This window comes from Staurois parvus, unplaced genomic scaffold (assembly GCF_062004578.1).
Source record: "Staurois parvus isolate SC_StPar_1 unplaced genomic scaffold, SC_StPar_1.0 ptg000114l, whole genome shotgun sequence".
Taxonomy (NCBI): domain Eukaryota; kingdom Metazoa; phylum Chordata; class Amphibia; order Anura; family Ranidae; genus Staurois; species Staurois parvus.
In genome coordinates this window covers 5,214,922-5,242,907 of record NW_028317910.1, presented here as the reverse complement: position 1 = coordinate 5,242,907, position 27,986 = coordinate 5,214,922, and the positions used below count along the sequence as shown (strand labels likewise).

Here is a 27,986-nt window from a genome sequence, read left to right as displayed (position 1 = left end):
TGTGTGTACTTGTCACAATTAGGAGCACGAAGTGTCATTTTATTTTTGTCTGCTGCTTGGTTCCTCTGCTATCAGCATGAGTAACTTCAGACAAGTTTTCCTGACACCAAGAGAAAAATGGTGAGAGGAGTGATCTTCAGCACACAGCCTGTGATCGACAGCCTCAGCTCTGTTACTGTGTGCTTTCTGAAAGGGGGTGTGTCCCTTCCCTCTAATCAGCTCTTCTCACTGAGCTCTGCAGTGTGTAAGCCCCTGCCCCCTGTTTTCTGGAAGCTCTGACAGGCATTATAAATTCTGCACTTTGAAAGGATGTAGAGAAGAAAGGGCTGCTAATAAACAGGTACAACTCAAGTATAAGGATTTGTATAATCTCTGTGTATCACCTGAGGCCAGTCACTTCATTGGGTATAAGTAAGGGTTTAAAACCACTTTAAATTCAAGGCATGTCAAGAATGACAGCAGTCACCTTGACTTTTGCCTTCAAATCGAACTGAGAAGCCATCAAATGTCTGGTGTCATAATTGATCGCGTGTGCAAGGCAACGGCAGATTAAACACAGGGAAATATGGCAGCTTCCTTGGCTGTGAAGTATTGGAGGATTTAGTTCTGCTTTAACTAAATTAATAGAAGCTGACCATTATAAGCACTTCTGTCAGTGTTAAAGGGTTTGTCTCACCTCTCTAACTTCCACTTTTGTTGTACAACTTGTTCAGGTAAAGGAAGTTAAAAAAAAATAACAGCAGGATCAACAGGTAATATAACTTACAGAGGGGAAACAAAACAAGACTTCTTTGTTAATGCTAGTGACAGACTGCATCATACAGGTAATTTTTTATTTTGTACAAACAACACCCTTGTGAAAGTTTGCTGTGCATGTTGAGTAAAACTCCTGTCAACCAGAATAACCAAATAAAAGTTTTAGAATAGGAGGAAGCATAAGCTAGTTACCAGACTTGATGTGATGAAAGACCCAGAAGCTACAAAAAGATTATGCTGTGGAGCAAAAGTGCAACCCCTTTTAACAGTACATTCTGGTAAACAAGCTGCTGCTTCCAGCAGGAGGATGGAGGCCTTGAATGCCACAATGCCTCTGTATAGTTCATCTGACAACAGAAAATGAGCATGCAATGCCAAGTGATTGAGTGAATACAATGTTGTAAACTGTATCTTGTTCAAAGCCAAGTTTTCCTTATGTAGGAAACACAAAAACACATCATCATGCACAGTATATATATATATATTGCAAACCTGATTTTTAGCCGGTCATTCTCTGAATACAGTCTCAACACATGCTCACGCTCCTGAAACAGATAGACTTGCATGTCACTGAGAGCCTTTTGCAGCTCCGCAATCTCCTCCTCCCGCTGACGCATCTCCCATTGCAGCTTGTGCTAGAACAGAAAAAAATAACGACTTTTTCATTTTACCTACTATTTGGAACAATGATAAAAAAATAATACGTGTCGTGGAGAGCTGGGATCCTGGGTTTAAACAGCGTGAAGTTTGTAGGGTTTGCCTGTTTGTAGGAGTGTATGCTAGTATAATGCTCACCTCACCTGGGATCCAGCGAAGAAGCACTTCTGGGTGCTCCTCAACAAAGCCATTGAGACCAGGAAATGAAGGAAGAGAAGAGCTGTAGGTGTCTACAGAGCTGGATCAAGTGAGGGCTCTGGTAAGTAAAGCAGCGGGAGTGCGGTTTGAAGAGGAATACTGATGCCTAAACATTTCTTTTACCTTAATAAAAGGCATGCATTAACCCTTTCACTGCCAGAGCCGTTTTTGACTTTTTGTGTGCAGCCATGTTTAAAAAATTATTTCAGGCCCGAAGATTACACAAAACCTCCAAATATTATATATTTTCTTAAAAGCAGACACCCTAGAGAATAAAATAGTGGTAGTTTATATTTTTTATGTCATACGCTATTACTGCAAAGATCTAGAAACGCAAAATTTCAGTAAAAAACACACTTTTAGGGCAAGCAAAAATTACCCACATTTTTGGTAAAATACAAAAAGACGAGGATGCACCGAGTAAATAGATAACCAACATGTCAAACCTTAAATTTGTGTGCGCGCTTGTGAAATGGCCACAAACTTCAGTACCCTATATTTTCTTTGGACAAAGCCATAGGTCATAGGACATAGGTCATCAGTTTAGTGTTACAGAGGTCTGGTGCTGGAATGATTGCCCTCTCTCCGGCATGCGCAGCGATATGTAACATGTGTATCGCAATCAATGTTTTCAAACATAGGCGCCCCCAATACATTAATTTACGTTCGTATATATGTGGGTAGGGCCATCAAATTTTTTTTGGGTGGTATTACATGTGCTTGAGTAACTATTTTTTTTGCTTAACTTTTTTTTTTCTTCTCCATCACATATGGGACGAAAATTTTTTATAAAACAAATGTGATAATGTGATCAACATCTATTATATCACGCTAATTGCAACTTAAATGTGTAGGAGTTGCCACCAAACCAAAAAACGTTTTGAAATAAAAAACACCAAATGAATAAAGATTTCAGGAGGAGAGTTCTCTGTTGCCTTTTAGAAAGAAATCTTAGCGCTCTTCTTTTAAGGGACCAGGGGCTTCGGCGGCTACCAGTCATTTCGTCGTGCGCAGGCCCCAGCCTCTAGGGGTAGGGCACAAAAGGTCAGAATCCAAGGAGACCCTGGGCACAAAAATCAGCTAAGACAGATCCTAAGTCCGCCTCCTTAAGACTGGAAGACTCTAAGGACAGGGATGGGTAATTTCTACGATTTCTCCGGGATACAGACTAACGTTTTGGGTCTTCCCTCCTCCCCGGTTCTCAATCACCTGTTGTTGTCTCAGGAGGTGATTACGGAAGATCCAATGGCGAAAAGTTTCAAGGGTTATATCCAAACCTGTTTATAGTCATTAAGCCAAATGGGGATGTAAGGCCCATTTTGACCTCAAGGCTCTAAATTAGTTTCTAAATGTCCAATCCTTTTGTTTGAAATCCATCCGGTCAGTAATGGCCTCGTTGCAGGAAGGAGATTTTTTTTAGCATCCATAGATATCAAGGACACATACCTGCATGTACCAATATTCAGTTCTCACCGAAAATGTCTGCAGTTTGCAGTAGGAGTTCAGCATTTCCAATTCATAGATCAGCCATTTGGGCTGGCCACAGCTTCTAGAGTGTTTAGGAAGGTTCTGGCTCCAGTATTTGGGGATGCTCAGAACTCGAGGGATACAAGTCATAGGTTATAAAAAGGATAACACAGCGGAACTTTGACTAGGTTTTCTAGACCTGACAGTGGTGCACATGTGCCCTTTCCTGCTGTGCCTTTCCCACCGGCTTTCTGGAAAACATCCCTTCCTACAGCGCTCAATCTAAATACAGATAGAAACAAATACAGAGATTCCAGGATATAGCTATGCCAGGTAGTGTGACCAAAAACGCTCACTGTACCTGCTGATTTCCATGGACAGTCAGAAAGTACAGCCTCCTGTCTGAACTGGCCAATGTTTTCCATCCCCAAGAGAGTATGCACGTGCTCACTGAATAGCCTGCTCTGTGCCCCAGTCACCTCCAACTCCAGCTGCCCAACGTGTGCCCAGGAGCGCCGGATAAATAAATATGGCCGATTTCCTTTTCCAGCCGTTACTGTGCATACGCTGTGCATGTCCCCCGCCGTGTGTGCGCCACATCCACAGCTGGCTGTCTCTCCATCAGGCTGCTCCGCCTACAGGCACCAAAAAAGAAGACCAGGCAAACTTAAGGACAATGAAGCACTTTCCGTAGTGGCAACCTTCACCAACAACGGAAAACAGTATCTTTGTTTTCCTTCATTTCCCTTTTCCTTCTTTAAAAGAGAAAAAAAGGAGGCATCTTACCATTCCCACCACAGCACTCAGCCTTACACCATGAATCCAACCTTCACCCATCACAGCGGGCTGTCACTTTCAAGGACTTGGTAAGCATACTGTGGGGCCAGGTTTTCTTCTAAGATTTGCCCTGTATTTGTTTTCATCAATCTTCCCAGTAACTCTGACCAGCTTCCCTGTTCCTGCTGAAGAAAAGCATCCCCACAACATGATGCTGCCACCACCATGTTTCACGGTGGGGATGGCGTGTTCAGGGTGATATACAGTGTTAGTTTTCCGTCACACATAGCGTTTTGCTTTTAGGTTCACTTTTGGTCTCATCTGCCCAGAGCACCTTCTTCCATGTTTGCTGTGTCCCCATATGGCTTTTCACAAACTGCAAAACAGAACTTCTTATGGCTTTCTTCTTGCCACTCTTCCATAAAGGCCAGATTTGTGGAGTGCACAACTATTAGTTGTCCTGTGGACAAATTCTCCCACCTGAGCTGTGGATCTCTGCAGCTCCTCCAGAGTTACCATGGGCCTCTTTGTTTAATGCTCCACTTGTCCGGCCTGTCAGTTTATGAGGACAGCCATGTCTTGGTAGGTTTGCAGTTGTGCCATACTCTTTCCATTTTTGGATGATGGATTGAACAGTGCTACGTGAGATGTTCAAAGCTTGTGATATTTTGTTATACCCTAACCCTGCTTTAAACATCTCCACAACTTTATCCCTGACCTGTCTTGGGTGTTCCTTGGCCTTCATGATGCCATTTGTTCACTAAGATTCTCTAACAAACCTTGAGGGCTTCACAGAACAGCTGTATTTATACTGAGATTAAATTAAACACAGGTGGACTATTTACTAATTAGGTGTCTTCTGAAGGCAATTGATTCCACTAGATTTTAGTTAGGGGTATCAGAGTAAAGGGGGCTGAATACAAATGCACACCACATTTTTCAGATATTTGTAAAAAATTTTGAACAACATTTATCATTTTCCTTCCACTTGACAATTATGTGCCACTTTGTGTTGGTCTATCATATAAAATCCCAATAAAATAAAATTTAAGTTTATGGTTGTAACATGACAAAATGTGGAAAATTTCAAGTTGTATGAATATTTTTTCAAGGCACTGTATGTAATAGCAATAAAGTGAAAACATTTTTTTGAGTCATCCCCACATACAAGCACACACTAATATATATATATATATATATATATATATATATACACACACACATACATATACATACACACACATATACACACTATATATATTTACATATATAAAAATAAATGCACACTTAGGGGATGCCTATGTATGTAAAAGTTGGTAGCGCTACCCATGCTCTATAATGCCACGCACATCAGAGTAAGAGCAAGGATTTTATGACATTGTTTAAAATTAACTCTATACTGATGATCTGTAAAGCTTTTAAAGTGTTGCCTATGGTAAATGATGTACACTGAAGTTTGTTGCGATTTCACAAGCGATTGCAAATTTAGGCTTGTCATATTGGGTAGCCATTTACTCAGCACAACCTCATCTTTTATATTTTACCAAAAAATTGCACGTACATTCTATAAACTTAATTTCAGTGTATTCTTTACTGAAAATTTGCGCATAATGAACAGTTGCGCTAATATTGTGGGACAATAAAAAATTATTCTGCAGGGTCTCTGCTTTCAGAAAACATACTGTTTGGGGGTTTTACCTAATTTTCAGGCCTAAAGTGATTATTTTAAAAGGTGTGCAAAAAAAAATGCAAAAATGGTCCAGACAGCAAAAGGGGTAAAGCTACAGTGATGCTTCAGGAAATGCTGCTTCAGGTTCCCTCCAGTACAGCATCCTGTCAATTTATTCCACACAACGAAAAAAAAAAAAATTCATAGACCCCAAAACCTACCTGCTCCTCATAAGTGGATTTGTATTGCTCCAACTTCTTTGCCAACTCTTCATGCTCCTCATCAAACTCTGCAATCTTCTTACGGTAATACTCCAGCAACTCACGGGATGGGCGGAGATATGCCAAACGCTCATTTATGGGAGGCAGAGGGGTGGAATCTACTTGGTGGGAAGCAAGGGTGGACAATATGGAAGGCTCCGGGGTCTGGGGTGTTCTATACCTATGTAGAGAAATGATATGTGATAGAAGGGTTGATGAAATGTTCACATGGTACAGATGACTCCTATAAACCAAAATCACAGAAACCTTTGGCCAGTAAGGTTCTTTTTTAGGGTAAAATGTAGCCAAATCATCCATGTGAACATTAATGCATACAGCATCCCTGTTACCTTTGTCTAGATTAAGCGACTACCAAACACTCTGCCGCCACGCAGTAAAATGTCAGAAAATTAGCTGCTGCTTTCTCACAAAACTAAGTGAACATGAAGTTTCTACTGAGTTGTTCAACTTAGCACAGCCTTTCACTTGCCTGTTCAGGAAAAAGTGAAAGTCTCTTTGAAGCTGAACTCTAAGCAGATATCAAAAACACAAATGAAAACAGCACTGTTGTAATATAGCATTAAATAAAAGTATTTTTTAAATTCAAGCAGAGTACCTGAATTTGACTAGTTATCAGCCTACAGAGCAAAAGTACAGAGTGGTAGAGGAGGAAGCAGCACAAGTAGCCAATCAGTTCATGTGCTTTGGAAAAAAAAAAAGCATGCTGGTAGGAGTGAAAACAGTGACAAAGTGATGAGCTCATCATTGTGCTACTTCTCTCTAGTTCTGTGAAGGGCAAGGTAAATAAACACCTTGCAGGATAGGTAGGAGAGTGTTTTTGCCTATAGTTGGGCTTAAAAATAAAAGATTAAAAAAGCCCATATACTTTATATTACTGTTTATGCAGCCTGGCTGCATTACAGCAACAGTAATAAGGGAGGGATAGATAATGATCACCTGCGTTTAGGACACACCAATCAATAGTGCACACTCAATATTAAACAAAAACTGAGCTGCTGCGCCTATAAAAAGGTACAACCTTATCAACATAATACACAAAATAGGAGGAGCGCTGCCTCAATGTGTGTTATATGACATGAAAAGCATGCCTAAATCATAAACACAACAATAAGTTGTGAAATAAAGTATGTCAAATGTAGACCCGATAGATATATACATGTAAGGAATGGAGAGAGGCATCCAAAATAATGTCATTCCGTTTATTAGTAAAAGTAGACACACTGGTATTGCATTCACATGTTTCCAGATACAATAGGCATGAATCTCCAAGTGTACAATAGTAGGTCACTAGTATTCCACAAAGATCAGTATCACCAAGTCCATGTTGATGCATTTCACCCCTCCCACTGGGTTGCTTCTGAGGACGCCTATTGTATTTATGTCTATTGTATCTGGAAACATGTGGGTGCAATACCAGTGTGTCGTGTCTACTTTTACTAACAAACGGAATTACACTATTTTGGATGCCTCTCTCCATTCCTTATGTGTATATATATATATATATTTTTTTTTTTAATACATACATACATACAGTGGGGCAAAAAAGTATTTAGTCAGCCACCAATTGTGCAAGTTCTCCCACTTAAAAAGATGAGAAAGGCCTGTAATTGGCATCATAGGTAGACCTCAACTATGAGACAAAATGAGAACAAAATATCCAGACAATCACATTGGCTGATTTGGAAAGAATTTATTTGCAAATTATGGTGGAAAATAAGTATTTGGTCACCTACAAACAAGCAAGATTTCTGGCTCTCACAGACCTGTACCTTCTTCTTTAAGAGGCTCCTCTGTCCTGCACTCATTACCTGTATCAATGACACCTGTTTGAACTTGTTATCAGTATAAAAGACACCTGTCCACAACCTCAAACAGTCACACTCCAAACTCCACTATGGTGAAGACCAAAGAGCTGTCGAAGGACACCATAAACAAAATTGTAGACCTGCACCAGGCTGGGAAGACGGAATCTGCAATAGGCAAGAAGCTTGGTGTGAACAAATCAACTGTGGGAGTAATAATTAGAAAATGGAAGACATACAAGACCACTGATAATCTCCCTCGATCTGGGGCTCCACGCAAGATCTCACCCTGTGGGGTCAAAATGATCACAAGAACGGTGAACAAAAATCCCAGGACCACAAGGGGGGACCTAGTGAATGACCTGCAGAGAGCTGGGACCAACGTAACAAAGGCTCCCATCAGTAACACACTACGCCGCCAGGGACTGAGATCCTGCAGTGCCAGACGTGTCCCCCTGCTTAAGCCAGTACATGTCCGGGCCCGTCTGAAGTTTGCTAGAGAGCATTTGGATGATCCAGAAGAGAATTGGGAGAATGTCATATTGTCAGATGAAACCAAAATAGAACTGTTTGGTAGAAACACAACTCGTCATGTTTGGAGGAGAGAATGCTGAGTTGTATCCAAAGAACACCATACCTACTGTGAAGCATGGGGGTGGCAACATCATGCTTTGGGGCTGTTTCTCTGCAAAGGGACCAGGACGCCTGATCCATGTACAGGACAGAATGAATGGGGCCATGTATCGTGAGATTTTGAGTGCAAACCTCCTTCCATCACCAAGGGCATTGAAGATGAAACGTGGCTGGGTCTTCCAACATGACAATGATCCCAAACATACCGCCCAGGCAACGAAGGAGTGGCTTCGTAAGAAGCATTTCAAGGTCCTGGAGTGGCCTAGCCAGTCTCCAGATCTCAACCCAATTAAAAACCTTTGAAGGGAGTTGAAAGTTTGTGTTGCTCAGCGACAGCCCCAAACATCACTGCTCTAGAGGAGATCTGCATGGAGGAATGAGCCAACATACCAGAAACAGTGTGTGCCAACCTTGTGAAGACTTACAGGAAATGTTTGACCTCTGTCATTGCCAACAAAGGATATATAACAAAGTACTGAGATTAATTTTTGATATTGACCAAATACTTATTTTCCACCATAATTTGCAAATAAATTATTTCCAAATCAGTCAATGTGATTGTCTGAATTTTTTTTCTCATTTTGTCTCTCATAGTTGAGGTCTACCTATGATGCCAATTACAGGCCTCTCTCATCTTTTTAAGTGGGAGAACTTGCACAATTGGTGGCTGACTAAATACTTTTTTGCCCCACTGTGTGTGTGTATATATATATATATATATATACAGTCAGGTCCATAAATTTTGGGACATCTACACAATTCTAACATTTTTGGCTCTATACACCACCACAATGGATTTGAAATGAAACGTACAAGATGTGCTTTAACTGCAGACTGTCAGCTTTAATTTTAGGTTATTTACATCCAAATCAGGTGAACGGTGTAGGAATTAAACAGTTTGCATAAGTGCCTCCCACTTGTTAAGGGACCAAAAGTAATGGGACAATTGGCTTCTCAGCTGTTCCATGGCCAGGTGTGTGTTATTCCCTCATTATTCCAATTACAATGAGCAGAAAAAAGGTCCAGAGTTCATTTCAAGTGTGCTATTTGCATTTGGAATCTGTTGCTGTCAACTCTCAAGATGAGATCCAAAGAGCTGTCACTATCAGTGAAGCAAGCCATCATTAGGCTGAAAAAACAAAACAAGCCCATCAGAGAGATAGCAAAAACATTAGGCGTGGCCAAAACAACTGTTTGGAACATTCTTAAAAAGAAGGAACGCACCGGTGAGCTCAGCAACACCAAAATACCTGGAAGACCGCGGAAAACAACTGTGGTGGATGACCGAAGAATTCTTTCCCTGGTGAAGAAAACACCCTTCACAACAGTTGGCCAGATCAAGAACACTCTCCAGGAGGTAGGTGTATGTGTGTCAAAGTCACCAATCAAGAGAAGACTTCACCAGAGTGAATACAGAGGGTTCACCACAAGATGTAAACCATTGGTGAGCCTCAAAAACAGGAAGGCCAGATTAGAGTTTGCCAAACGACATGTAAAAAAGCCTTCACAGTTCTGGAACAACATCCTATGGACAGATGAGACCAAGATCAACTTGTACCAGAGTGATGGGAAGAGAGAGTATGGAGAATGAAAGGAACTGCTCATGATCCTAAGCATACCAGCTCATCAGTGAAGCATGGTGGTGGTAGTGTCATGGCGTGGGCATGTATGGCTGCCAATGGAACTGGTTCTCTTGTATTTATTGATGATGTGACTGCTGACAAAAGCAGCAGGATGAATTCTGAAGTGTTTCGGGCAATATTATCTGCTCATATTCAGCCAAATGCTTCAGAACTCATTGGATGCCGTTTCACAGTGCAGATGGACAATGACCTAAAGCATACTGCAAAAGCAACCAAAGAGCTTTTAAGGGAAAGAAGTGGAATGTTATGCAATGGCCAAGTCAATCACCTGACCTGAATCCGATTGAGCATGCATTTCACTTGCTGAAGACAAAACTGAAGGGAAAATGCCCCAAGAACAAGCAGGAACTGAAGACAGTTGCAGTAGACGCCTGGCAGAGCATCACCAGGGATGAAACCCAGCGTCTGGTGATGTCTATGGGTTCCAGACTTCAGGCTGTAATTGACTGCAAAGGATTTGCAACCAAGTATTAAAAAGTGAAAGTTTGATTTATGATTATTATTCTGTCCCATTACTTTTGGTCCCTTAACAAGTGGGAGGCACATATGCAAACTGTTGTAATTCCTACACCGTTCACCTGATTTGGATGTAAATACCCTCAAATTAAAGCTGACAGTCTGCAGTTAAAGCACATCTTGTTTGTTTCATTTCAAATCCATAGTGGTGGTGTATAGAGCCAAAAATGTTAGAATTGTGTCGATGTCCCAATATTTATGGACCGGACTGTATGTATATATATATATATATATATATATATATATATATATATATATATGCTCTACATTTGAATCACTGGGAATGACAGGAAACATTTAATCAGGAGGACTACAAGCTCCAGCATGACTTCCTATGCCCCACCAAAAGCATGAAAGACTTATTTCACCATAAGAGAGTCCATTAAAGTTGGTGAGTGAGGGGGCACACAGGTGGGGATCACAGAGCACTTACCACCTTCAGGATGTGAAAGGGATGTTTGTTCACTTGATTTCACATTTAGGACTTCATTTCACAACCTATTGTTATGTTTATTATTTAACCCCTTGATGCCGACATAACACAAATATGCAGCCTCACAGAACTAGGCTTTTTTCTGTGGGGCCACATATTTGCGTACCTATTTTTCTGCTGGGAGCGTGCCGCACAATGCACTCCCAGCATAAAGACCGTGGTGTCACTGAGAACCCCGGGCCCTGTTCTAACGATCGGGACCTGGGACTCCCGATTCCGGGTCACATGATCGCTGTGATAGCCTCTGATTGACTATCACAGTGATCAGTCACTGTACAGCCCAGCCACTTTTTTTTTCCTCTCTCTATGAATGGAGGAGAGAGATACATTTTATCTCTCTAACTCCTGGCATAGAGGAAAAAAAATGTTTGTGTAAAAAAAAAAAAAAAAAAAAAAAAAAGAATACTAAAAAATACCTAGATCAAGGTTTGATCTAGTTCAGTGCAGGGTAAGTGTTTGGGTCAAGGTCAAAATTTAAAAAAAAACAAATTTGATGTCAGTGTGTTTTAGGTAAAAAAACAAAACAAAATGTGCACTATTGTTTTTGGGCAGTACTACAGGTACAAACAACAAATAACATACACATATATGGTATTGCTGCGATCGTCAAGTGCTGGAATATTATTTTGGGTTATTCTTTGGTGGTAGGTTATGGTAGTAACAAGAAACACACAGCTAAATTAAAAAAAAAAATTTTTTTTTACTATTTTGGGCCAGCTTTCCTTTGATAATAAAAAGAAATCAGGAGATATCCATTACCATTTACCACCAAATGAAAGCCCAGTTTGTCCTGAAAAAAACAAGGCATAATTCACCGGAATGTACAAAGTAGTTGTGATATGTACGGTTTTACTAACACATGTCAACGTTGCAAATTTGTACTTAGGCATTTAGATTTATTTTACCCTTAGGCGTGAACGGGTTAAGCATGGTTTTCATGTCATAGCACACATGGCGGCAGCGCTCCCGCTGTTTTGTGCATTATAGTAATAAGGGAGGGTCAATCTGTTTTAGCTTTAGATGTACTTTGATGATTAAATTAAAGAGATATTAAAAGGCAAATAAAAAGAAAAACGTCATAGTTACCTACTCTGTGCAGTGGTTTTGCACAAAGCAGCCCCAATCCTTCTCCACTCAAGTCCCCCCGCTGGCGCTCCTGGCACCTCCCTCCTGCCCCCAGAGCAAGCAGCTTGCTATAGGGGCACCCAAGCAGGCTTGCTCCCAAGCTACTGGTCTGCGTGTCCATTCACGCACAAAGATGAGGCTTGGCCCTACCTCCTCTCTTTCCTCATTGGCTCACTGGCTGTGATTGATAGACAATAGCTCCTGCTGCTGTCTCAGCCAATGAGGAGGGAGAGTCAACGGAGAGCTGAGGCTCTCATGCACACCGCTGTATTGCGATGTGGCTTCGGTAAGTATTAAGGGTGCTGCTTCACACAGAAGGTGTTCTACCTTCATGCATAGAATGCATAAAGGTAAAAAAAAAACTTGAGCCTTTACAACCACTTTAAATCTAATCACTGTTAACAGAGTCTCATACCTGACTCCCCGAATCTCCTGGCGTGGAGTACGATCCATGTCTCACTCCAGCAAAGCTGACTACAAAAAAAATAAACAAAAAAAAAAGATTAAATATTTTGTCAAAATAACATGTACAGTATTTTAATGGTTTTGATGTGTAAGCAGTCAATGAGCTTCTATCACAGAGTAAATGTCCAAAAGAGAGCTTTGCGTTTCCTAAAGCAAAGATCCCAGACTGGCTTCCACTTAGAACACAGACAGAATTAGAACTGGTCAGGAACAGGTTTTATATGGTCACAGAGCTACGTAAAGTGGAGCTAAACTTATCTTTTTTTCAAAAGGTCCCTTGTCTGCATGTTCTGGTGGCTACCAGTCTTTGGCCATTTTCATTGGCTGACTCAGGATGACGTTACTCCTGTGCAGGAGTGCAGTCATTCTGGCACACAGGTGCTGTGCTGGGATGTAAATGGTGTTGTGTTTCCGTAGCTCAGTCTACATTCCAAAGATGACTGCAAGCAGGCAGGTAGGTGTCTTATTGCAGAAGAGACACTGCATGCTTCTTCTGCAATAAAGAGCCTGCCTGTTTGCAGTTTTTGACAGCTGGTCCTAAGTTCTGCTTTAAAGTGGAACTAATCCCTCCTAAACTTTACAGCCAAAGAAAATGCCATCTTAGCTTGCCTGATATGCAGCTACCATGCTGCTGCACATGGCTGACACCTGCCATTTGATGGTTTAACAGTTCAGTTGACAGCACAAGGAACTGCAACAGTTATGATTCATAGCATTCTTTAAAGTAGAGCTAAAAGTACATTTTCTTCAATAGTACCAGTCCCTCACCTGAGCCCGCATCTACTTCTGGGTGCCAGTCTTCAGCCATCTTCTTTGCATGGCACAGGATGACATATTATGCACAGTTCAGTTTACATGCCAGGGAACACGGTAAGCAGCTAGATAAGTGTATTTTTTTACAGAAGAGATAAATAAAGAGCCTACTTACTTGCAGTTCGTGACATCGGAGTTGTAGTTCAGCTTTCAATGAAATGTTTAGGAAAACAGTTAATGAAATGCTGAGATGTATTACTAAAGGATAAGTTCACCTTTTGAAAGAAAAATAATAAATGCACATTTTTTTGCAGGTAAAAAAAAACGTGCATTGATTATTTTTTGTTGCAGGAGCCTGTAGAGCATTGCACCAGCAATCTGATGATCACTGTGCCATGCAGGTCTCCTGCAGACCTGTCAGTACATCTGCTTGCCTGTACATCCCATACGAGCAAGCCAATACACTCTGACAGGAAGTAATTTTGTTTTGTTTTTTTTGCTGTGATCTGACTTCCTATTAGAGGGTCGCTACATTCATTCTTCATGATCCCTCTGCATGTAGCCACCCTTTCTTACTTGCTTCCGCAATGGACTAGGAACTATGGAAATTATAGTGTGCATAGAGCAGTGCACATGACCACAACTAACAAACACTGCTCGTTAAAAGAGAGTGAAAGGAAAAAGGATAGGTTCAGGATCTCATGGAAAAAGTTACAAGGAGGCAGAAAAACATAGTAAGAAAGGATTCCATACAAAATTGATTACATGGATTACCTTTGGGAAATGACATCATTTAGTGTCATATATAAAGTGACACAATATAATAGTGGGGCATGCCATGGATCTGTATGAGGGCTTGACAAATTTGTTTTGAATCTAGGAGCCAGTTAAAATTAGGAGTTAGGTGGGGGAAGGCAGTGGGACAGGAGGGGGGCAGGGTCACAGGAGGGGGGGCACTGTCACACATACCTTGGGAAGTACCAGTCCTCCTAGTGCTCACCTGTCCAGTGGCGGCTCCTCCAGATGGTGTCAGAGGATCTGGTGCCAGGAGGGATAGCTGAGCCTGTGTCCGCCTGGTTTCTGTGGTTGGTGTCGTGCTGGAGATGGGGCTGTCTGCTGTCCCGCATGTGGTGGGACTTGATGACACCGATCTGTAAGCACACGGTGCTCCTCCGGGTGGGGGAGCCGCATGTGTTGGTGAGAGATATTGGCTGTGTGGTGGGGAGCGGGCCTGCGGTGTCTTCCGGTGATCCGGCTTTTCTGGGGATTTATTGCTTGGGAGGCTCCTCCTCGACTCTAGGGGTCTCAGGACACTGGGCTGGGTTCCACCCCGTAGGGTGGAAGAGACAGGCCGGCTGAGGACGTGCGGCAGTGTGGACTGGCAGAGGCCCAAGAACCAGGATGTGGTTTCTGGTCATCTGGGATTTGTCGAGCCCTGTCATACAAACACAAACAAGTATACAAGTGGGACCTTATGCCATCAGAAGTCAAGAAGATAAAATTCCATTAAAAACAAACAATTTTATTACAAATAATGTTCACGTATGAAATTGTTCTCAAGCAGCCAGACAAATTTTATTTGCAATAAATTTCTGTTTGTTCTTAATGGTATTTTGTCTTTTTGACTCCCAATGGCATAGATATAGTCCCACTAAAATACGTGTTTGTTTTCTATCATTGAGCGTCAGTTCAAGTCGATGGGTTTAGTTCTGCTTTAAAAGTTGAGTTCCAGCCGTTTTTGTGTTTATTAAAAGTCATCAGCTACAAAAACTGTAGCTGCTGACTTTTAATAAACACACACTTACCTGTCCCAGAGTCCAGCGATGTTCTCACCCGTGCCGTCCCTTCTCTCCTCCATGGTGCTGGCATCACAACTGTGGGCACCAGGCTGTGACAGCTTGCGGCTTCACAGCCTGGTGCCCGCTGAGCTTCATGATTGGTCCAGCAGTCTTCTGAGACCTGTGAAAGTTCCCAGGAGACTGCGGGAGGAAGGAGGAGGCTGAACTTCCGTCTCACTTCGCCACGGCGAACTGAGCCAGAAGTGGGAGCGGGTATCTGTCAAAAACAGTGTACCCCCTCCCCCCGAAAAGGTGCCAAATATTGCCGTGGAGGGGGGGGAGGAGGCAAATAAGTGGAGCTTCCGATTTTGAGTGGAACTCCGCTTTAACAGGGAGTTTAAATCTAGCTCAAGAAACCTGTCACATTTGCCTTTGACAGATCGCTCTCTCTGTGTCCATCTGTGCCTGGGGATCCTTCCCTCCTCTCTTGTATGAAATCTATCAGCAGACTGTACTGGGGAGGGTGACACGGAGTTCACACGCATGGCACACGCATAGTTTGGATTTCAGCATTTCTCTCACATGGAAAGCAGGTAATGCTAAGCATCAGGCAGCGCTGTGATGTCAGAGCTCAGACAGTCCTCGCCATTGCCGCTACGGACATAGGGGACCACCACAAGAACGCTGTGGGGACCTCCGGGGCAGTAAGGACAAGCTGCTATGGATTCTCCTTCAATGCATTTTGCAGAAATGAGCAAAATGTAGAATGAAATACATTGAAGTCAATGGTCAGAGAATTGCTGCTTGGTGCTGTGCTCAGGAATGTGCTTTGTAGTCAATTAAGAACTGCTTCCTTATTTTCCCAGGATGCAACGGGCATCTTCCCTGCTCTGCACCTGCACGGGTCCCTCGGCAGCAGATACCAAGCACATAGAGGTTATTCTATCCATTGCAATGAATGAAGCTATAGGTGATAGCAGTCACGCAGCTGCTCAATATAAATCAATATCTAGCTATAAGGCAGACCCCCCCCCCAAATACAGAGACATACAACCCCCCCACACAAGGCGATCTCTCACCTCTCCAGCCCGCTCCTACAGCCGCCTACTCTGACCGGGTACCTGGAAACCAAACAAGCCGCCTCTCCCATCCCGTCCAATCGTAAACCGTCTTCATTCCTCCGCCAATCAACTGCCGCTTCTCTGCCTACAAGAAACCGAGCATGCCGGGAGATGTAGTTCGCCGCGAAGCCTCACTTGCGGCCGCCTGACAGGATCTTATTTATGCTATTATTGGTGGAATGAAATCTATATAAAATAAACGATCATACGAGCAAGAATCGCTTTTCTGCACTGCTATTATTGATGACATACATATGACAATAAAATACCCATATAAATTTTACATTGAACTTTACATTTTGTCTTTTGGTTGCAGTCCATTTGGGGGTCTATTTATCAAAGTGTTCACCCAAGATTCACATAAGATTCAATTAGAAAAATGTGTGAATCTTGGGACAAAACAAATGATAAATTAACAATCTTTTTTCAGGCTTTGTAACTATTATTATTATACAGGATTTATATAGCGCCAACAGTTTGCTCAGCGCTTTACAATATAACAGGAGACAATACAGCAACCAGGGGGGGACTGACAACTCATGGGGCCCCCGGGCAATAGGGGATCATGGGGCCCCTGTGTCCTTGCCCAAACTCAAAGAAGCCTATGAAAAAGGTACCAGGGGCATCTCATGGGGCCCCCTACTGACCCCGGGCCCTCGGGCGGTGCCCGACTTTCCAAATGGTCAATCCGCCCCTGACAGCAACAATACAGTTCAATACAAGAGGGTTAGGAGGGCCTGATCCTTGGAGCTTACAATCTAGGATACACTATATTTCCAAGAGAATCGGGATGCCTCCCTTTGCACACGCATGAACTTTAATGGCATCACAGTCTTAGTCCATAGGGTTCAATGTTGAGTTGGCCCACCCTTTGCAGCTATAACAGCTTCACCTCTTCTGGGAAGGCTGTCCACAAGGTTTAGGAGTGTGTCTATGGGAATGTTTGACCATTCTTCCAGAAGTGCATTTGTGAGGTCAGGCACTGATGTCGGAGAAGGCCTGGCTCCCAGTCTCCGCTCCAGTTCATCCCAAAGGTGTCCTATCGGGTTGAGGTCAGTTTATCGGGTTGCAGGCCAGTCAAGTTCCTCCGCCCCAAACTCGCTCATCCATGTCTTTATGGACTGGTATGCAGTCATGTTGGAACAGGAAGGAGCCATCCCCAAACTGTTCCCACAAAGTTGGGAGCATGAAATTGTCCAAAATGTCTTGGTATGCTGACGCCTTAAGAGTTCTCTTCACTGGAACTAAGGGGCCAAGCCCAACCCCTGAAAAACAACCACACACCATAATCCCCCCCTCCACCAAACTTTACACTTGGCACAATGGAGTCAGGCAATTACCGTTCTCCTGGCAACCGCCAAACCAAGATATGTCCATCAGATTGCCAGACAGAGAAGCGTGATTGGTTACTCCAGAGAACATGTCTCCACTGTTCTAGAGTCAAGTGGCGGCGTGCTTTACACCACTGCATCCAACGCTTTGCATTGCACTTGATGATGTAAGGCTTGGATGCAGCTGCTCGGCCATGGAAACCCATTCCATGAAGCTCTCTATGCACTGTTGTGCTAATCTGAAGGGAACATGAAGTTTGGAGGTCTTTAGCTATTGACTCTGCAGACAGTTGGCGACTTCTGCACACTGTGCGCTTTAGCATGCGCTAACTCCGCTCTGTCATTTTACGTGGCCTACCACTTCATGGCTGAGTTGTTGTTATTCCCAGTTGCTTCCACTTTGTTATGTTACCACTAACAGTTGACCGTGGAATATTTAGTAGCAAGGAAATGTCGTGGATGGACTTACTGCACATGTGGCAACCGATCACGGTACCACACTTGAATTGACCGAGCTCCTGAGAGCGTCCCATTCTTTCAGAAATGTTTTTAGAAGCAGTCTGCATGCCTAGGTGCTTGATTTTATACACCTGAATCCAATGATTTGGAGGGTTGTTCCAATGCTTTTGCAAATATCATAGAGAAATACATTAAGGGCAGCGCATAAAGAATGATAATGATTTAAAAAATCGTATCAATATTCCTATGTATACAATACCAGATATTACCCAATACAAATGTGAAATAAAAAACCATAAAAAGTAACAAACATTATTGTAAGATATTGAATATTATCCAATCACAAGAGTGATCCTGTGTAATATAAACTAATATTGATTTAAATTACACAGGATCACTGTTGCTATTAGATAATATTCAGTATCTTATAATAATGTTTGCCACTTTTTATGGTTTTTTTTATGATAACACATTTTTCACTAGGTAATATCTGGTATTTGCATACATTGGAATATCAGTGCAATTTTTTTAAACCATTATCATCCTTTATGCGCTGCACTTTGTTATATATAATTTTGTATGCCTTCTGTCATGTGTCAGCCGCAGATTTGTTAATTGTGACCTAGAATAGATTTCTCCTTTTTTATTTTAAAATAAAATTGGGGTGTGCAGATTACAACAATGTGTATTACATGCTTTAGCACATTGCCTGGCAATTAATTTTAAATGGCACCCCAACACACTAACCTGACACATAGGTGTTGCAGTAACACACTGCATATTGATGCACTGCTTCTGAAAAATTCAAACTTTTGTTTGTCCTAACTGGGGAGTTGACAGCCCATTCATTTGAATAAGCCACCTTAAAGAGGAACCAAAGGGAGTGATACTTCCCTTTCCTTCAATGGTCCCTGTCCCTTGCCCTTGGCATAGGTCTTCGGCCCTCTTCATTGACAAATCACACCTGAAGTTGCATCTAATGTATTTCTTTGGCATCGTCTTAATCAGTGCAATTTGAAGTAATGTGATTTCAAAAATAGTTCCTGTACTACTTTTTTACTATTTCATTGCGACTTGCATTGACTTCTATCGCAAGCCACAGTGAAATCGGAGGTAGAAATCGCACTGATCTGCAGCTTTGAAATCGCACTACTTCAAGTGAAGTAGCACGAATTCAAAGTTACATTCTGTGTGAACCAGGGCTGACTGCATTTTATAACATGTCTCTTCTGCAACAAAAAGCCTGTCTGCTTGTTGTTTGTTATAGTAGAGCTTTAGTTCCTCTTTAATATAATGTGTTTGAATGCACCAGAATGGCAAACCTTAAAGCGATTCTAAAGGTTCTGTTTTTTTTCTGTAAAATAACAAACATGCTATACTTACCTACTGTGTGCAGTGGTTTACACAGAGCAGCCTGGATCCTCCTCTTCTTGGGTCCCCCGCAGGCTCTCCTGGCTCCTCCTGTCTGTCTGGGGCCCCCACAGCAAGCAGGTTGGTATGGGGGCATCCACTGCTCTGTGTGTCCATTCACACACGGAGCCTCCTCATTGGCTGACTGGCTGTGATTGACAGCAGTGAGAGGCAATGGCTCTCGACTGCTGTCTCAGCCAATGTGGAGGCAGAGACCCAGAACAGCCAAGGCTGTCATTCACAATACTGGATCGCGATGAGGCTCAGGTAAGTATTGAGGGGGCTGGGGGCATTGCTGCACACTGAAGGCTTTTTACCTTCATGCATAGAATACATGAAGGTAAAAAACCTTCAGCCTTTACAACCACTTTAAGACCAAACCCTCCTATCCGTTTCAGCCATGGAAGCTGCCATGCTAACCTCTGTTTGATCTTTACTGGCCATGGTCTTGCACATGTGATCAGTTATGACACCAGCCAGGTAATGGTTTGACAGTTTGCTTGACAGCACAGGCAAATGTGACAGTTAGCTTTCCTGGCATTCCGGGGATGTAACTTTTTTTGAAATAGTTACATCTTGACAGGCCTAGTTTCACTTTAAAGCATAACTAAACCCTTCTTTTTAAACTGTCCAGCAAGAAGTGGCAGTTAGATGGTTGAAACAAAGCATTTAACACTGACAGGGGTACTTATAATAATATTGTTTTATTAATTTAAAGTGGAACTATACTCACCTTGGATCCAGCAATGGAGCGTCTTGGTGTTCCCCGCCTGGCCACTCACATCTTTGAGCTGCCGGCTTCTAGGTCTTGATCACCGACTGCTTTCATTGGCCAGGCAGGGATGACATCACTCCAGCGCATGCATGGGAATTCAGTCATATTCGGCATTGCCGAATTTGTACAGTAAACTGTGCTTGCGCAGACAGGGGTGGGAAGGTAGGTAGGTAACTTTAAAGTATAACTAAAGACAAAACTATTTAGGGGTTTTGGACAGAGTGGAGAGGGATTAGAACACCTGTCGGTTTTTATTGCTGCCTGTACTCCCAGTAGGGAGATTAACTCTATTTATCCTATTTAATGTTATCAGTCAAAGTACAAGAAAATCCCAAATTTTGGGTTGTCCCCAGAAAAGTAATAGAGGGAAAATCTTCCAATGGGGACACTAGTTCTAGTGACCTGGGGGTCCCCAAGGAATTCCATTAATTTGCAGGGATTTCTACTCACTTCTTGTTTGGCTATGGGACAGGAAGTGAAGGGAAATCTCTGCAATGGGACACAGATGGCGAAAAAAAAAAATCTGACGGGTTTCAGTGCATCCAGAAAGTAGTCACAGCGCTTAACGTTTGCCACATTTTGTTATGTTACAGCCTTATTCCAAAATTGATTAAATTCATTTTTTTGCTAAACATTCTACAAACAATACCCCATAATGTCAACATGAAACAAGTTTGCTTTGAAATCTTTGCAATTTATTAAAAAACAAAAAACAAAACACATGTACATAAGTATTCATAGCCTTTGCTCAATGCTTTGTTGAAGCTTCTTTAGCACCAATTACAGCCTCCAGTCATTTTGAGTATGATGCTACAAGCTTGGCACACCTATTTTTGGGTAATTTCTCCCATTCTTCTTTGCAGTACCTCTCAAGCTCCATCAGGTTGGATGGGAGTGTCGGTGCACAGCCATTTTCAGATCTCTCCAGAGATGTTCAATCGGGTTCAAGTCTGGGCTCTAGCTGGGCCACTCCAGGACTTTCACAGAATTGGCCCCTAGCCACTCCTTTGTAATGTGGGCTGTGAGCTTAGGGTCATTGTACTGTTGAGAGATGAACTGTTGCCCCTGTCTAAGGTCCAGAGCGCTCTGGAACAGGTTTTCATCAAGGATGTCTCTGTACATTGCTGCATTCATCTTTCCTTCAATTCTGACTAGTCTCCCAGTTCCTGCCGCTGAAACAAATCTCCACAGCATGATGCTGCCACCACCATGCTTCACTGTAGGGATGGTATTGCCCAGGTGGTGAGCAGTGCCCGCTTTCCTCCAGACATGATGCTTGGCATTCAGGTCGAAGAGTTCAATCTTTGTTTCATCAGACCAGAGAGTTTTGTTTCTCATGGTCTGAGAGTCCCTCAGGTGTCTTTTGGCAAACTCCAGACGGCCTGCCATTTTCCTTTTACTGAGGAGTGGCTTCCATCTGGCACTCTACCATACAGGCCTGATTGGTGGAGTGCTGCAGGGAAGGTTGTTCTTCTGGAAGGTTCTCCTCTCTCCACAGAGAAATGCTGGAGCTCTTTCAGAGTGACCATCAGGTGCTTGGTTACCTCCCTGGCTAAGGCCCTTTTCCCTCGATTGCTCATTTTGGTCCGGCGGCCTGCTCTAGGAAGATTCCTAGTGGTTCCAAACTTCTTCCATTTACGGATGATGGAGGCCACTGTGCTTGTTGGGACCTTCAATGCTGCAGAAATTTTTATGTACCCTTCCCCAGGTCTGTGATACAATCCTGTCTCGGAGGTGTACGGACAATTCCTTGGACTTCATGGTTTGGTTTGTGCTCTGACATGTACTGTTAACTGTGGGACCTTATATAGACAGGTTTATGCCTTTCCTAATCATGTCCAATCAGATGAATTTCCCACAGGTGGGCTCCAATCAAGTTGTGGAAACATCTCAAGGATGATCAGTGGGAACAGGATGCACCAGACCTCAATTTTGAGTGTCATGGTAAAGGCTGTGAATACTTATGCACATGTGTTTTTTTTTTTTTAATTTTTATTTTTAATAAATTGCAAAGATTTCAAAAATAACTTCTTTCATGTTGTCATTATGGGGTATTGTTTGTAGAATGTTGAGGAAAAAAAATTTGAATAAGGCTGCATTATAACAAAATGTGGCAAAAGTTAAGCGCTGTGAATACTTTCTGGGTGCACTGTATAATCCTCCCTTACTCTATCCAAAATGAAGAAAAAAAGAAAATTTTGACAATAGTTCTACTTTACCGGAAAAAAAATTCCTGCTTGTTCACCCTTTTTAATTTTTTAGCTACAGTTCCACTTTAAAGCTGAACTTTACCCATAATAACCCGATAACAATTAATGTTCTTTAGCAAGGAGCATACATTCCACATTAATAATTATACTACCAAAATAAGTGTGTGCCGTAAATTGCTTCCAGCATTGCTCCTGTTTTTTCTTGCTGGAAGCTGTCATTTTTCTGACGCTCAGGGCCTCTGAGCAGGAGTAAATCATAAAGCGGAACTAAACCCAGAAGAACATGCATGTGTCTGCAGCAGGGGCATTTTAGTGGCTTAGTGGTTAGCACTTCTACCTTGTAGCATTAGGGTCATGGGTTCAAATCCCAACCACAACACTACCTGCATGGCTTTGCATGTTCTCCCTGTGCTTGCGTGTGTTTCCTCCCACACTCCAAAAACATGCTGTTTTCCAATTGGCTCCTGTCTTCACTGACCGTAGTATATGTATGTGAGGTATGGACCATGTTCCCTCACCTTGGTGGTCAGTGGGAATGTGATCCCCTTGGACAGCATTCACGTTAGACTCCTGCATTTGGTTTATTTAACCACTAGCCTACAGGGCACTTATACCCCCTTCCTGCCCAGGCCAATTTCCAGCGCTCAGCACTGTTGCATTTGAATGACAATTGCGCAGTCAAGCAACATTGTACCCATATGACATTTTTAGCTTTTTTGTGACAGATAGAGCTTTATTTGGTGCTATTTAATCACCTATGGGTTTTTTTATTTTTTCTTAAATAAACCAAAAACCACTGAAAATTTTGAAAAAAAAAATCTTTTCTTAGTTTTTGTTATAACATTTTTTAAATAAGTGATTTTTCTCCTTTACTGATGAGTGCTAATGAGGCTGCACTGATGGGCACTGATAGGCTGCACTGATGGACACTGATAGGTGGCACTGATGAGGAGGCACTGGTAGGTGGCACTGATTGGCATTGACAGGCATCACTGATGGGCACTGAAAGGCAGCACTGATACATGGCACTGACTGGCACTGATAGGCAGCACTGACTGGCACTGATAGGTGGTACTGATTGGCAGCACTGAAAGGCAGCTCAGATGAGCACTGATATGTGGCATTGATGTGCACTGGTAGGCACTGATGGGCACTGGCACGAGACACTGATGAGCACTGACATAAAGCACTGATGGACACTGACAGGTGGCACTGCTGGGGCTACACTGATCAGAGCACTGATGATCAGTGTACATGTCCCCTCCGCAGAAAGACGATTACCGGCTCTCCTCTCGAGCTGTCAGTGTGACAGCTCTAGAGGAGAGAAATGCCGATAACCGGCATTTCCCTGTTTACATGTGATCAGCTGTGATTGGACACAGCTGATCACATGACCGAGCTGACATCATCGGCTCTTTCCGTGGTCGGTGATCCGCTGTGTCTGAGGGACACAGCGCACTGCCGATCGCCGCGCTGCGCGCTCCCCAAGCCGCGCATGTGCAGTGAGAATGGGAGGACGTCGTATGATGTCCTCCCAGAATAAGAGAACCGCCTTGCGGCCGTCATATTACTATATGGCGGGCGGGCAGTGGTTAAATGCAGGAGAAATGATCTGGGAGTATAAACAGACTTCATACTTCCCAGATACAATGATCCTGTGTGTGAATGCACTGGTATTTACACACTTTTAGTATCTAATCTCTTTATCAATGCAACAGCAACAAACTCACCAGACTGAAATAACCAGTTCGATAAAACTAGTCAAGAAACAATTACATTCACTCCTCCTTTAAGGGCTTGTTCACACTAGCAGTTGGGGTGGGGCGGCACATTTACCGCCCCTCAGAGGTGGTAGCCCGGAGTGTACACAGCCCTGATGCATTGCGAGCAGATCCCCTGCTGAATTGGAGCTGAATGGCACAGATGTCAATTTTTTACATCCTAAGTCTAGAAGCAGAAAAAAAACTGTTTTTGTAGAGTATTTTGGAGCCTTTTCCAGCAGAAAAAAAAAACGCTAAATGTTCCTAAAACTCTACTAACAGCTTTTTTCTAGATTTTTTTTCCCTCTACATGTACTTTAAAAATGCTAACGCTTCTAGACGCTACTAAAAGACAATATTACTAGCATTTTTTATCCAGATTTTTTTCCAGTGTTTTTTGAGTTTAAAAACCGCTAGTGTGCATAGAGCCTAAATAACATTGGCTAAGAATCCTTTGTTATGTCTCTGTCACCTCCAGCCCCCCTACATCCAATAGTGTCCTCACCATCCTAATATAACCCCACATCCAAAATGCATCTACCGTTCGCAGTTCCTCCTGCCCTCCCCCACAACAACACATCTAGTAATGTCTCCATAATCCCCAAAGACCAATTCACACCACGTTTTGCTATGTTCCATTACAGTTATGTGCAGAAAAAGTGCACCATGTTCTACTTTTTTTCTCCACCAGAAAATGACTGGAGCTGACTGCACTGGTTTGAACTAGGATCATTGGAATACATGGAAAACACTGTGCATGCATTTTTGATGCTGAAAAAAATCGCACTGAATTGCATCTGATGTGCAGCAGCCCTAATAGCAGTAGTAAGTACTCTGCGCCCCCCCCCCCGGCTCTGATTGGCTATCATCAGCTCCTACTCTCCCTCTGGCGGGCGCTCCTGGTGTTGCAGGGCACAGTGACGGGGTTCTCCTCCTCCGGGCTCTGATTGGCTCCGGTTAGACTCTTGGCTCCCTCTGGCGGCAGTTCCAGGTGGTGCAGAGCTATATGAAGCGCGGAGGGATATACGCCATTTACCGTTTTGAGCGTCTCTTCACCGCCCCTCATCCTTCGGACACGGGCGGAACCCCGGGGTCCCCTCAAACTTTGGCCTCCCACCTCCCGGGCCCGTCCGTCCCTTCCCCTCATCTTGTCACGGCTGCGCACTAAGTTCCGACCGGCGGAGGAGGACAGTTCCGGCTGTCTCTGACCCGACTTCCGGCCCTGGACTTGGAACAAAACAAACCGGTGTACGTTGTCCGTTGCCGGAGAAAACAGGCTGGAAGTGTCAACCAGGAGGAGGAGTGCCTGAGGGGCCACTGGAGGGATCGGAAGTACCTGTGCAGGGAACCGCAGATAGGAGCCAGCTGATCAGGGGCCCCTTTTAGGACTCATTCAGAGGCCTCATTATTACCCGAGGAGATTTCCGTGTGCTCTACTACCTGGACCGATCGGGGGGGATGGATTACCTGGAGACATCTTGGAATGAATCATCTGGAGAGACAAGAGGGTGATCTAATACCTGGACAGATCTGGGGGAGTGGTGATCTATTGCTTGAAGAGATCTGAGGAGGGATGTATGGCCTGGAGAGACCTGGTGATCTGTAATCTGGAGACATATGAGGAGGGATCCATTACCTGGGGGGACCTGGAGAGATCTGAGGGTGATCCATTACCTGGAGAGATCTGAGGGTGATCCATTACCTGGAGAGATCTGAGGGTGATCCATTACCTGGAGAGATCTGAGGGTGATCCATTACCTGGAGAGATCTGAGGGTGATCCATTACCTGGAGAGATCTGAGGGTGATCCATTACCTGGAGAGATCTGGGGGTGATCCATTACCTGGAGAGATCTGAGGGTGATCCATTACCTGGAGAGATCTGGGAGTGATCCATTACCTGGGGGGACCTGGAGAGATCTGGGGGTGATCCATTACCTGGAGAGATCTGGGGTAACCTGGAGAGATCTGGGGGTGATCCATTACCTGGGGGGACCTGGACAGATCTGGGGGTGATCCATTACCTGGAGAGATCTGGGGTAACCTGGAGAGATCTAGGGGTGATCCATTACCTGGAGAGATCTGGAGGTGATCCATTACCTGGAGAGATCTGGAGGTGATCCATTACCTGGGTGGACCTGGAGAGATCTGGGGGTGATCCATTACCTGGAGAGATCTGGGGGTGATCCATTACCTGGAGAGATCTGGGGGTGATCCATTACCTGGAGAGATCTGGGGGTGATCCATTACCTGGAGAGATCTGGGGGTGATCCATTACCTGGAGAGATCTTGGGGTAATCCATTACCTGGAGAGATCTGGGGGTGATCCATTACCTGGAGAGATCTGGGGGTGATCCATTACCTGGGGGGACCTGGAGAGATCTGGGGGTGATCTGTAACCAAAAGAGACCAAGAGGGTTGATCCATTAAGAGTACATACCTGGGAGGAGCATTACCTGGAAGGATCTGTTCTGTGCCCTCTGTTAGGATATACCTGCTGGTGATCCATTACCTGGAGAGATCTACTTGAAGAGTTTTAGGATTTTCCTTATATTTGCAACAGTTCTGTGAATCACCCTGAGTGATCTTATGATGGGATCAGTCTCTTGTCTCCATATGAATTCTGGATTGTGACACCTCCAGGGTTGATCTATCATTGTGCATTTGGTGGCACAACCTGGCGATATTCGGAGCAGGAATCTACTGATTATTTCTGATGGATTATAATTGCAGCTTCACTGAGGGATTCTGAAACTGTCTTATAGCTATTTAAAAGTTGGGGTGTCGTGTGAGACTAGATTTTACCCCCCTTCCCCCCACCTTTCCTGGAATACAAGCGGCAGATGAACAAAGAGCTTTTTACTGCCAAGATATGCGGAGGGTCCCGTGGTGACAGGGCCACATGCCTCTCCATCCGCTGGCACTCCACACTCCAAGCATCTGTGCTGCCTTTTACTGCTCTGTACACGTAACTCTATGCCTGAGGGATTAGTATTAACCCCTGGGATGGCTGCGTACAATGAATTTGTGCCCCCTCCGGAGTGCCCGGTCTTTGAACCGTCCTGGGAGGAATTCTCAGATCCTCTCAGCTTCATCGGGCGTATCCGTCCCATTGCTGAGAGAACCGGAATATGCAAAATTAGGCCGCCCAAGGTAAGCCTGCCCTGCACACTGGGATGTTCTGACCTGGAAGGTTTATTCAGCAGAAGTATTATTTGCATGCAGCTGGCAGATGGCATTAAAGGGCTTTTGTCAGCAAGCGAACACCTGTGTGAGAAGCCTCTGTCTCCCTGCTTGTCTCCTGGGTCTGTGGCAGAGAAGTTGACAGGTGACGCCCATGACATCTGAGTCTTATTACCAAAGTGTTGTGGAGCCCTCTTAAAATTTTCCTGTCCGAGGAACGCAAGAAAGAAGCCATTTTGTGTAGCTTAGAAATATGCCACCTGATTCCTCAAACTGGCAGGGCAAATTTTGGATTGCAAATGCCAATGTTCAGCTGGTAAAAATGCCAGCTTGTCTGGCTTTAATACTTCACACCTGAACAAGCTGTTTAAAAAAAAAACAAAAAAAAACAAATTGTCAGAATTCCTTATCTCTATACTTGTCAAAAGCTCAGAATGCATTGACAATAAAGCATCAACATACATACAGGAAACCACATTCTCAAATGTAGAGATCAGCAATGACAGCCTACATACTTATCTTCTGACAGGTGTTCTGTAAGAGCCCATTCACACTATGTTGCACCTTAAATGCATTGATAGTGGTTGTTGCTGTTTATTCTATGTGGCCCTCCAATGTATCCTGCCAACAAACGTGCACTGCAAACATTTAGCAAAGCACTACCGTGCAGTGTGCTAGCAAACAATGACACATGCACCATTTTTGACAAGGTGCACTGGGATGCCA

At 43.5% G+C, this 27,986-nt stretch overlaps 2 protein-coding genes across 5 annotated transcripts in view; one reads left to right on the top strand and one right to left on the bottom strand.

Annotated features, from left to right (window-relative positions):
- Positions 1 to 25,251, bottom strand: part of CCDC77 (coiled-coil domain containing 77) — a 56,697-nt gene extending 31,446 nt beyond the window's left edge. Inside the window, exons 1-4 of one of the 3 annotated variants that reach the window (XM_089671770.1) lie at positions 25,116 to 25,251; positions 12,433 to 12,491; positions 5,746 to 5,965; positions 1,249 to 1,391 (exon numbers count right to left, since the gene is read on the bottom strand). In XM_089671770.1, coding sequence (XP_089527896.1) covers positions 1,249 to 1,391; positions 5,746 to 5,965; positions 12,433 to 12,470 — 401 coding nt within the window. In that variant the 5' untranslated portion in view covers positions 12,471 to 12,491; positions 25,116 to 25,251. Of the gene's footprint in view, positions 1 to 1,248; positions 1,392 to 5,745; positions 5,966 to 12,432; positions 12,492 to 14,235; positions 14,669 to 16,092; positions 16,173 to 25,115 lie in introns of those variants that run through there. The other 2 variants (XM_089671768.1, XM_089671769.1) reach the window with 2 other exon arrangements.
- Positions 25,080 to 27,986, top strand: part of KDM5A (lysine demethylase 5A) — a 96,143-nt gene continuing 93,236 nt past the window's right edge. For both annotated transcript variants that reach the window (XM_089671767.1, XM_089671766.1), the window contains exon 1: positions 25,080 to 27,230. In XM_089671767.1, coding sequence (XP_089527893.1) covers positions 27,054 to 27,230 — 177 coding nt within the window. In that variant the 5' untranslated portion in view covers positions 25,080 to 27,053. The remainder of the gene's footprint in view (positions 27,231 to 27,986) is intronic.